The sequence below is a fragment of the Rattus norvegicus genome, chromosome 4 (genome assembly GCF_021556685.1).
Source record: "Rattus norvegicus strain SHRSP/BbbUtx chromosome 4, alternate assembly SHRSP_T2T, whole genome shotgun sequence".
Lineage (NCBI taxonomy): Eukaryota > Metazoa > Chordata > Mammalia > Rodentia > Muridae > Rattus > Rattus norvegicus.
Window position 1 is genome coordinate 142817672 of NC_141537.1, and position 12249 is coordinate 142829920.

Below are 12249 nucleotides of genomic sequence, written 5' to 3' on the forward strand. Positions count from 1 at the left end.
TCCTCCAGATACACAGTAAGATCCTATTTCAAAAGGGGGTGGGTGTGGGGAGTTGGTAGCTGGGCATAATGGTGCATGGCTTTAATTCCAGCACTCTCAGAGGCAGAGATAGGCAGAGTGAGTTCGAGGCTAACTGGTCTGCAAAGGGAGTTCTAGGCCAGCCAGGGGACCATGTCTCAAAAGAACAAAACAAAGCAGAACAAACAACTGAATATTTAGGGTTACAGGCGAAGGCATGAGGGTAGGTACGGCTGGCTCCTTTAAGGTAATTCCCTCAGATTACATATATATATATATATATATATATATATATATATATATATATATATATATATTTCCTGTCAGAAAGAAGGGAAGGTTTGTGAGCCCCAGAAGGTAAACAAAACACCACATGTCCCACAGTACAGAAACTTGAAGGAGTCTTGAAGGTCTTCACTCAACAGGGCAGAAAGGCATGTGGGTGGACAGTCTGACTAGCCAAATAGCCGAAGAAATCCTTGACTCCTAAGCTGCCTGCAAGCTGCACAGAGTTCCAGGGTTTCAAGTATTCTGGGGATCAGTGTCACCAATGCTGGGGTGGGCTTTCCCAAAATGTACCTGCTTTGAGTTTTTTGGGGGAAAGAAAATAACCCAATTTTGATTCACCCAATCGGACACTGGTCCAACCATTGCTATGGCAAGTCATTACCCTCCTTTCTAGGGTGAGTAGACATGTCTCTCAAGGAAGAGTCCATCACTCAACAGTAGCTGTTGGCAAATACCAGCTCAACCTTGGCTTGCCTGTACTGAAGATATGTGGACTGTCGTGCTTTGACTATGCTTGGCCCATGGGGAGTGGTACTGTTAGAGGTTTGGCCTGTTGGGGGAAGTGTGCCGCTATGTCGGTGGGCTTTGAGATCCTCCTCCTAGCTGCCTGAAAGGCAGTAATCTTCTCCTGTTTGCCTTGGGAGCAAGATGTAGAACTCTCAGCTCCTCCAGCTCCATACCTGTCTGGATGCTGCCAAGCTTCCTGTCTTGATGATAATGGATGGACTCCCTGAACCTGAAAGCCAGCCCCATTTAAATGTTGTCTTTTATAAGAATCGCCTTGGTCATGGTGTCTCTGTACAGCAACAGAAACCCTGCATAAGACATGGATGTCCGTGTATCTTGGGCTATGATAGTATATATGGGATATGTACATATTGGAATGGAATACATATATATGTATATTCCATCTGAGATAGGGCCACATGTGTCTCAGGCTGGCGATATACAGAGGATAAACTTGAACTTCTCATTCTCCTGCCGCCACCTGCCCATTTCTAGGACCACGCGTAAATGTCACCACTCGGGTTTTTTATATGTGCTTCATGTGCTCAGTTGTGATTAAACCAAGGGCTTCATGCACACTAGGTAAGCAGTCTAACAACTGACCTACATGCTGTGATAAGATGTATTTCTTACTGTGAGCTGAAAAAAGAAAGAGGGAAAGAAAAGGAGAGAAAAGAAGCCATGCTCCACTATCAGCCGAGGTCTTATTTGTTTTATTGGAGCAAGCAAGAAATTAAATATCTCATCCCTCCCTGTACCACATCATCACCTTTACACGATTACAACGAATGAACAACACAAAAATGGCAAGATTACCCAGTGTTCAGTGTGGGACAGTGTTCAGTGGGATTGTGTTCAGTGAACAATTCTGAAGGGTCCTCACACAGACTACAATGTATATGGCTCCCCCTGGAGTTGAGCAGTACATAATTGGTATACCTCCCCCAGGCAGCCCTTAAGTGTGAACAAGAGTAAAGCTAGTTATTTTTACTTAAATTATCTTCCCCAGGTTTGATGATTAAAATGTAATTAAAAGTGTCATCATGCTTACTTTTTAAAAAAAATTAAGACAGAGTCTTCCTATGTACTGCTAGAACTCACTATGTAGCTCGCCACCAAGATCCTACCTCTGTCCCCCTAGGGCTGGGATTACAGGTGTGCAAGACCGAGGCTGATTAAAATAACCTACTTTCAAATTACAGAGTGAAACTCTCATATTTCAGTGTAATGTGATTTTTCTAAACACCCTGCCTTCCTACACAAAAGAAACCCAACAATGTTATCTCAGATTTACTAATAAAGTCAATGTGTTACTGTATAACCTCAGAATTAAAAGGAGAGCGTATAGCTTTTGAAGTCTATCAAATGTGGATTCTCAGTCCCATCTAACCCAGACCATATAAGCCGGGGTAGCTACTTAATATCCCTGAGCTTCCATTTCCCAAAGGCTGACATTATATAGTCTCAGGACCTGGTCCAGTGTCTTGCATGGGAGGAATTCTCTCAACGAATAAATGTGTTATATGAAATGGGCTAGCACTAAGCAGCCTTGTAAGCTGGTAGCAACATACACCAAGTTCTTAGCATATGGCCTGAGAACTAGCACACAGTAACTAAACACGCATCCATAAACGGCCTACAAAAGACTTTTAACATCTGGTCTTCTCAGCTCACTAGCCCTCTCCCACCCTTGGGAGTGCGTTTTCCTTTCTTACTAAACTGTCCCTAATTTTTGAAAAAGCAGAGGACAATCAGAAACAGTAATACCCTTCAGGATAGAAAGGTACCTAGTGGGAGAAATTATTTTTCAAATAGTTGTAATTTATTCAAGAAAAAAACCAACAGATTTCTCCTTTATATCACTTTTTGAGACAGAGTCTTGTAGAAAAGTTTAATGCCAATCCAAGGTTGAAGGAGAAGGTAACAGAGGGAAGCCACCAAGAGTTAGGCGAGCCATGAAACTGTGGCCCCGGGGGCTGGCCAATTAAAGTTAAGAGAAGTCCAGATGAGACATAGTAAGTAATAACTTGGGGCTATTAAAAGGAAAGTAGATTCTAATAGCACAGAGGGTAGATATCTGCCCAGGACTAGCACTGATTAATGCTTATTATAAAAATAAAAGTTGTGTGTCTCTTTTATCTGGGAACTAAATGGTCTAAGGCAGGGTAGAAATCCCAGATTGGGATTAAATTTTTTTTTACAACAGGCTAACTTTTTATTAAAAATTACATATGTATATGTAACATATAAAAAATAACTTTTTATGATCCTCCTGACTTTACCTGGGCATTGCTGAGATTAAAGGCAAGTGGTGACACCACTCCCAGTTTTGTGCTCTGCTGGGGACAGAACTCAGGCTTTAGTGCATGCCAAGCAGGCAGGCAGGCAAGTCTGTCAAAGGAGCTACGACAGCCCCCACATAACATGCAAGTTATTTCGTTTGCTTGCCTGCCTGCCTTCCTTCTTTTCCTCCTTTCTTCCTTCTTTTTACAGATTAAAAAGAAGAAATCCTGCCTCAGCCTGATGGGGCTAATGTTGGAGTATTTGGGACAAATACAAAAGTAGGAATTAGTTTCTGTCTACAATGCCCAGAACTCAGGAAGCTGATACAGGAGGATTTTGAAGTCAAAGCCTACCAGGCATTTAAGGACCTGATAAATAATTTTAAAAAAGTTAAATTGAACAATGCACAGACTTCGTTATTTACAGAAGCAAATAGCGATGGAAATTTACTGATCAGTCAAATAATCTTAAGGGTGTTATTTTCCTGAGCTATGAGCCATGCAGGCAGAATTGCAGAGATTCACTCCTGGGAGGTGGGGGACGGCACAAGAGAGGACATAGCCTCCTTCCTCCAACACAGCTTATTTCCTAGTGGAACTATAGTTTTGGTGCAACCATGACAACACTTCCCCCTTAGAGTCACAGGAAGGTCGCAGCCCTTCCTTACCCCCACCCTACCCTAGTCTGCAAGCACATACCCAAACCTCTAGTCCTACTGCCCACCTCCTGGCAGGAAAGGTGGGAGCATTCATTCCCTCCAGGGAGATTGATGATAACCTGTCAGCAAAGTACGTCTGTCTGGGGAGGAGGGATGAAACTCTAAGCCTGAAAGTGAGGTCAGCCAGTGAACAGTTAGAGAAGCCATCATTTCTCACACTTACTAATGGGTTTGACGCTTGTGAAACATAAACAGGAAGTAGAAGCTTTCAGCGACCTGAAGGAAATGCACTCACAGTTTGGTCAACATGTGAATCCCTGTCCTCTAGGTCGTCAGAATACTGACAGTGAAGACTGACCCACCAAAATGCACCCCGTCCCAGCAGTGACCTCATTTTCCCCAAGTTCCCCAGCCAGGTCACTCCGCAGCAGCGGGGTGACTGACCCTAAGCACGGTAGGGAAGGTTAACAGTCATCTCTCAACTCCCCGAACTTGCAGGGCAGGGGAGCGCAGAGGTCAGTGAAATCCCCAGCCAGGCCTTATTTTAGTCACGACTTTCCACTGGCCCCTTGCTGTGTGTCAGCGCCGCTCACAGCGCCGCAGGTTCTGCGTTTCAGAGGCTTTCCCAGCTCCGGGCTGTTAGAAGGTCAAAGAGACCAGATTTTTCCAATGCAGGTCGGTGGGGGTGGGGCCCGGCGGCCTCCGCGAGATTGAAGAGCGCTGGGGCCCCTGGAGCTGCCCTTGTGCCCCGCGCTCGGGCTTGTGGGTTAACCTCTACTACCTAAACGTCTTGGTTAGTATTAAATTAAAACTTTCTCGTTTTATATTCTCTGCCAGTGGCCCCGATAGACTTTCTGCTGAAGGCAGTCTTCTGATTGGCCTGGTTGGCTCCCTCCCAAAGGTCCTTGTAAATTCAAGGTCAAAATCCGTGCTTGTTACCTCCACTGTCTCCAGCCACGAGCTCGACTGGGTAAGGGGCTCAGTGAGTGTGTGCTGCACATATGTGGAGATTTCACTGTGATAAACCAAGAGGATGGGGCGTGGGAGTGGGGGTCCTCCTGTCTCCTCTCTCCTGTCCTGGAATAGACTGCAAACAGCGCCACCCAAGTTCCTGGTTAGCTTCGGGATCCCATGCCGGCTGGCAGCCCGGTGCGCGGGGGTCACGGCTTGGAAGCCGGCGCGGAGAGGCTTGCAGTGAGCCGAGCTCCGGCCCGCGTCTGGGCCACGTGAAGCGTCACGCCCCGCGCTGCTGCAGGGCAGGCGCCGTCGCCGCGGTTGTGTAACTCTGCAGCCGGAGGGGAGGCGACCCGGACGCCTCTGCATCGGAGGGGGCAGAGGAGGGAGGGAACGCCGGGCACCGTGCCCGGTATCTTTCTGTGCTTGACTAGCCAGGGTGGGTGGGGGCAGTGAGGCACCCTGGAAGGCGGGAGGAGATGGGTGCGCGCCAGTCGGGTGCCAGGCCACCCGCAGGCTGCGCCCGGGAGCTGAGCTCCCGGGAGAGTGGGGGGAGGGGAGGGTCCGCACGGCTCACACGGTCCACGGTCAGGTGCGCTCGGCGTGCTCGGCGGCGGCCTCGGCTGCCCTAGCGCCTGGCCACCAGCCCGCTTCCCATGGGGTGACATCCGCCCCGCCCTCGGTCCCTCCCCAAGGCGGGCAATTCCTGGACACTGAGGCTGAGCGTTGGGGGGCTGGGAAGCCAGGACGGAAAGAAACCCCAGCCTCTGGGGAAGGCCAAGGGGGGCCGACAACTCCCTCCGCTGCGCACCGGTTCCTAGGAGCGGGCCAGGCGGGGGAGGAGGAAGAGGGCTGGGCTGGAGCGACCAAGGGGATATTCCTCTCCCGGCTTGAGTCAGACGCGGGCGGAATCCGTCCTCCCCCGTTCCCTCCCAGGAGACGGGAACTTACTTCATTTCCCTGGGGCAGGTTCGCCCACGTTACCAACTCTTCCCCCCGCCCCCCAGCTCCCCAGTTCCTTCCAGCTTCCGTGCCCCCCACCCAGCTGGGCAGGACTCTGGCTGCGCTGCCACCCCCTCTTTCGGGGAAAGGAGGCCGCAGCCGCAGACACCTGGGGCCCGAGGTTTGGGGCGGCGGGGAGGGGGGGCACTTTGCAGCCGCCAGAGCGTTGTCCAACACGTGAGACTCATGTGATGAAGCCGGGGGAGGGCGGGCAGGTCGCTCCTTCCCTCCCCGGCAGCGGCCAGACGTGCTTGGAGTCACAGGGTAGAACACGTAGCTTCTACCCACCCACTCGCTCCCATTTAACCCAGCCCGCAGCCTCTCCTTACTCCTCGGCTCGTCCCCTCCAGCAACCACCGCCCCCCCCCGCTCCGCCCTAAGCAACCCCCCCTTTCCCTCCCGCCTCTCCACCCGCCCCACTTCTCATTCACTTGGCTCGCACGGCGCAGACAGCGCAGCGAGCACACACCGCCAGTCTGTGTGCAGAGCGGGAGCCAGAAGCCGTGGGGGACACCCGGTCATGCACGCCCCCAACTGAAGCGACACCTCAAAGCCGCAGCTCCTGGCAGCCCAGCGCATTGCAAGAAGCTCAGGCTAGCTCATAGGAACATACCCCTTGAGACCCTCGGATCCTCCCTTCCAGGGCAGTCCTCTCTCAGACTCTCTGCTAAGTGCAGACAGGAGCGCACAGTGGCCCCTGCTCGCCGCATCATGGAGCGGATCCCCAGCGCGCAACCACCTCCTACCTGCCTGCCCAAAACGCCAGGGCTGGAGCACGGAGACCTGTCAGGGTAAGTGTGCGCTGTGATCCCTTCAAGTCTCCGCTCCTCACCGTGTCTTCCATGCCACTCTCAACTTGGGGCATCTCTGGGCATATAGGGGGCTTCTTGCATCTGTAGGACTTCTGCAGCCAGTACGCACTTGGGAGTCACGGCTCTTTCTGGCCTTTCTCCCTGCAGGATGGATTTTGCCCACATGTACCAAGTGTACAAGTCCAGGCGGGGAATAAAACGGAGCGAGGACAGCAAGGTAGGTGCATCCCTGGGGACCCCGTTCCATAGCCTCTCGCGTGCGCTGAGTTTCCAAGGAAAAGTTTGCTTGTTTGAAGGTTGGCTGGGGGTTTCGGGATGTGATGAGCTTATTGTCACAAGTGAGTGACTTGGGAAAGAAGGGGCAGAGAAGGTGATCCTCGGTGCGTCTCTGCGCCCTCGCAGAATTTTTTTCCCTCTGGTGCTGGGTGGGGAGGAAGGGAGGAAGCTTCGTGTTCCCTTTCTCAGGCACCCACTGCTTCCATTTATTCCTTGCAGGAAACTTACAAATTGCCGCACCGGTTGATTGAGAAAAAGAGACGTGACCGGATTAACGAGTGCATTGCCCAGCTGAAGGATCTCCTACCCGAACATCTCAAACTTACTGTAAGTGAGAACCTGGCTGCGCTCCAACCCAGTTCTTCTGCCCAGAGGGCGGGTGGGGGTCACCCGCCGCCTGCAGGCGTCAACGGGAACTGCAGGCTAGACGGGCGGATCAAAGCTCCTAGTAGTTCTGGTTTGGAGGGAACCCAGACCCAGACCCAGGACTTCCAGGCAGAGGCAGAACCAGAACCATCTGGGGCCTCTTTAAGTTGGCTCCAACACTAGCACAGCTTCCTTTTGGTATTTTTTTTTCTTTCTCACCACCTCGTAGTCTCCCTTAACTTAAAAGGAACAAACCGTGAGATTAAAAAATTATGCCCTTCTCCTTGTCCTCTTACCATCCACGAGAGGACCTACTTTATTTAATGTGTGCCTTTTCTTTTCATCATCATCTTTACTGGTAACCGAAAGCTTTCTGGATTTTCCTTCGGGAAAAGTGTTTGGAAAGGAAGACGAAAAGCCTGCATGACTGGAAGTCCTGAACGGGTGTTTGGGGGGGGGGGGGGATGTGTAAAAAAAAAATTCAGCACACTGGGAAAGCCGTTTGGTTGCCAGACACAGTAGACATCCCTCCCTGAGTTGACACCACAGCAGGGAAATGTTATCTCCGGAGTCCCCTGAGTTAAGGTCAGGGCAGCTGCTGGAGAAATATATCTGTCAGCTCACTCCCGAGACTGTAACAGCTACCAAAATGCCTCCAAAGATAGGCAACACATGTTTGACTTTTTTTAAGCCTTTGATCGTTATATGGATATGTTAACACATCTGCAAACTTTAAATTTAGTGGGGCAGGAAAAGCTCTTCCTATCTCGTTGTCTACACCCAATTCTCATAACAAATAGTGTGTGTCAGAAGGGACTTCACTGACCTCACAGGTGACGGAAGCTCCCTTTTTTTTGTTTCCTCAGACTTTGGGTCACTTGGAGAAAGCAGTGGTTCTCGAGCTGACGCTGAAGCACGTGAAAGCATTGACAAACCTAATTGATCAGCAGCAGCAGAAAATCATGGCCCTGCAGAGCGGTTTACAAGCTGGTGAGTGCCTGGCCTGATTAGTGTCTCAGCACAGATCGAGCCCGGAGGGCTGGCTGTGGCTCCTGACTCTGAGCTACCATCTCCTTTGCACATTCACTGGGGGAGATGCTTTTCTGATTCTTTCCTAAAAGGTCATACTTTCCCATACGGAATGCTGCTGTGCACCACCTGGAATGAGTACTTATTAGCCCAGTGATGAAATGTTCCTGTGACATTTTGGCCCGAGAGTGTCTCGGTTCTGGGAGACTTCCCCATCCCCCTTTAAAATGCCAAGGCATCGATAATTTGCATTGTGGGTGTTTTTACAGTTGGTCTGCTGAGCCCTCATTCATGGGTGAGCAGAACACGGGTCTGCCCCTAGTGTTTTCCTGTCCCTTTGCTTCCTTGTCTTTGGATGTGGGATGCAGTCTTGGCAGGATGACAGCAGGCTTTTTTTTTTTTTGCCTGCATTTCATTGTGGTTCCCTGAATAGCCACTAGGTAGGTATCTTGGCAAATTGCACAATCCAATGAAACCACTGGTTTCATCATTCATTTATCCTGAGTTTCAGAGAATCAGGGGCACCTTCTAACCTCCCCCTTCTCCCTTCCAGATCATACAGTACAGACCAGGGGGAATCCTAACACCTACCCCTCAGGCATTCTTCTGTTCCGTCCAAGGCTAGTACAAGAATCACAAACAAAAACCAAACCGAGCCAGCATGCCTGCCAGTTTTCCTACTAAAAATAGAAAGTTGATCAGGACTGATCTCTAGGGGAGTCAGAGCTACAGTATATGGGAAAGACTTACAAATAAAGAGCCTAGTTAGAATGCACAGGGGAAATGCACCTATTTGATTAATAGGTTAAGTCTTTGTGTGGTGCCGGAGTTACTGGTTTTAGGTATTGTTTTTTTGTTTTGTTTGTTTTTTTTTGTTTTTTTGTTTGCTTTTTGGTTGTTGATCTGTTTTTTTGGCTTTCCTAAAGCTCTGAAGTAACCTGCCAGTCTCAGCCTCCCAGGTCGGTGGGATTACAGGTGTGAGCTATGACGACTGTAGGCACGGCGGTGCATGCCTGTAATCCCATACTTGGGAGGCAGACAAAGCCCCTTAAATTCATGGCCAGCCAGTTTTGCCTAGGGAATTCCAAGCCATCTAAGACTAAATAGGGAGACGCTATCTGTACAAAAAAGGGGCCAGGGGAGACAGTGGTCTTTTTTCGGTGGTATTGTTTCTCTATTGTTCCACTTTATGAGTGTCTGGCTCCCTGCTTCCGAGAGACTGTGGCTATACTAACTTACTGGAGATGGGTGTGGTGGCTCAGACCTGTAGCCCCTGCAGTCTGAAAGTTAAGATGGGCTCACTACGAGTTCAAGGCCAGCTCAGTGTCAATCCAGGCTAGAACGAGAGACTGCTTTATTTAGAAAAAAAAAAAAATAAGTGTGACTGTTGGACTTTTTTTTTTTTTTTTTTTTGGTTCTTTTTTTCGGAGCTGGGGACCGAACCCAGGGCCTTGCGCTTCCTAGGTAAGCGCTCTACCACTGAGCTAAGTCCCCAGCCCCGACTGTTGGACTTTTAAACACAGTAGCATGTTCCTTTTTGTGTTACAAGAAAAACTTGTAGGTATTATATATCAAGCTCATCAAGAGTAATTCAGTCGACTTCTCTGGGACACTATACAGACATAAAAAAAATCCTATTTGGGACAGTGGAGTATGTGTAACATAGCGATACTCTCTTGTACTTAATGTCAAAACCCAAGCATTAAAAAGAAAAAAAAAAACCTGTCTCTAAGTGGTCGGGATATGTTTGTTTTACTTTTTACACTTCTCCGCATAGACTCTAGGCATAGACTTTTGGAGTTTAGAAATGCAAATTGACCGACAGTTTGAAAAGAGACAAGAAGAAAGTCCTAGACTTACCTACAACCCAGCCTTCTAAAACCCTTCTTTCTGCGTCTTTTTCTCCAGGTGATCTGTCGGGAAGAAATATTGAGGCAGGACAAGAAATGTTCTGCTCCGGTTTCCAGACCTGTGCCCGGGAGGTACTTCAGTACCTGGCCAAGCATGAAAACACTAGGGACCTGAAGTCTTCCCAGCTTGTCACTCATCTCCACCGTGTGGTCTCTGAACTCCTGCAGGGTAGTGCTTCCAGGAAACCATTGGACTCAGCTCCCAAACCCGTGGACTTCAAAGAGAAGCCCAGCTTCCTAGCCAAGGGATCAGAAGGCCCTGGGAAAAACTGTGTGCCAGTCATCCAGAGGACTTTTGCTCCCTCGGGCGGGGAGCAGAGTGGTAGTGACACGGACACAGACAGTGGCTACGGAGGCGAATTGGAGAAGGGTGACTTGCGCAGTGAGCAACCCTACTTCAAGAGCGATCACGGACGCAGGTTCACCGTGGGAGAACGCGTCAGCACAATTAAGCAAGAATCTGAAGAGCCCCCCACCAAAAAGAGCCGAATGCAGCTCTCAGATGAGGAAGGCCACTTCGTGGGCAGTGACCTGATGGGTTCCCCATTTCTTGGGCCTCACCCACATCAGCCTCCCTTTTGCCTGCCCTTCTATCTCATCCCACCATCGGCCACTGCCTATCTGCCTATGCTGGAGAAATGCTGGTATCCGACCTCTGTGCCACTGTTATACCCAGGCCTCAACACCTCAGCAGCAGCCCTCTCCAGCTTCATGAACCCAGACAAGATCCCAACTCCCTTGCTCCTGCCCCAGAGACTCCCTTCTCCCTTGGCACATTCGTCCCTTGACTCTTCAGCCTTGCTCCAGGCCCTGAAGCAGATCCCTCCTTTAAACTTAGAAACCAAAGACTAAACTCTTGAGGGCGAATCTCCTGCTGCTTTGCTTTTCCTTTCCCCACTAATTCCAAGACCACAAAAGGTTTCTGTGAGTGCAGAGAGATCGGCCCACCATGCAGACCCACAGAGAAGATTCAGAATGTGTGTGAGAGTGAGTGTGTGAGTGCGCGTGCGTGTGCTTGTATGTGTGTTTATAGATGTAGGACATTAAGTTCCTTCTGACACAGGGAAGATGTGAGAAGGATGGCCTGACATCAGATGACAAGAGGTCTATAGCACATCTCTGGGCTTTTCCCTACCCAGAGAAGAGCCCCCTTTGATACAAATCAGTTGGATTTTCATATGCTTCAAAGGCTTGATCTGTGAGTCACTCCAGTTTGGGACATAGGTCTGTCTGTGGCTTTGAGAAAAGGTACTTTCAAAAGAGGGCTTTCCAGAGCACAGCTCACAGCCAGCTGTTAGGACCCCACCCTTCTCCTTTATTGTGGAGGTGACTCACAGCAGACTGACAGTGGTCAGACTGAGCTTTCTGCTAAGGTGGTGAGGTAGCCAACACTGGCATGTCTCGGTAGTGGTTTGGGCAAATTTCCGCAGGTCTCTTCCCCCAACCCTGCCTCTGATGAATAAAGACAATGAGTACAGTTCCTTAATTCAGGCTTTTGTGACTAGCTTACTACGGAACCGAAAATGGTCCCCTTTGTACAAGCCGAGCTGTTATGGAATCACGGTGAACCAGACCCAGGTCTGTGGCACCTGTTTGTTTGTTTTTTTTTTTTTTTTTTTTTAGCTCTCATTTCTACGGCATGCTTTCCAAGGAACCAAAGGAGGGTCTCAGAGATGCCCCAAACATCCCAAAGTACACAAAGCTAAGTAATCGATTGCTTACTTATTGCACAGCTAGACACGGATTTTAAGTCTATCTTAAAGCTTTGAAGCAAGCTTAGCTTCTCAAAGGCCTAGCAGAGCCTTGGCACCCCAGGATCCTTTCTGTAGGCTAATTCCTCTTATCCAGCGGCATATGGAGTATCCTTATTGCTAAAGAGGATTCTGGCTCCTTTAAGGAAGTTTGATTTCTGATTCAGAGTCCTTGTTTCCCTGACTTGCTCTGCCAGCCCTGCACCAGCTTTTTCGAAGTGCACTATGCTTGTGTTTAACTTCTCCCAGTTTTATTTGGGCATAAAAGTTGTTGCCTTTATTTGTAAAGCTGTTATAAATATATATTATATAAATATATGACAAAGGAAAATGTTTCAGATGTCTATTTGTATAATTACTTGATCTACACAGTGAGGAAAAAAATGAATGTATTT

The 12249-nt window shown here is 49.2% G+C and overlaps 1 protein-coding gene across 1 annotated transcript; it reads left to right on the top strand.

Annotated features, from left to right (window-relative positions):
- Positions 1-6102: 6102 nt before the first annotated feature.
- Bhlhe40 (basic helix-loop-helix family, member e40) lies at positions 6103-11783 on the top strand. Its single transcript, NM_053328.2, is given in 5 exon segments — positions 6103-6501; positions 6670-6739; positions 7018-7125; positions 8031-8154; positions 10102-11783. Coding segments are annotated over 5 exon segments (1236 nt in total). The 5' UTR covers positions 6103-6421; the 3' UTR covers positions 10956-11783.
- Positions 11784-12249: the final 466 nt, after the last annotated feature.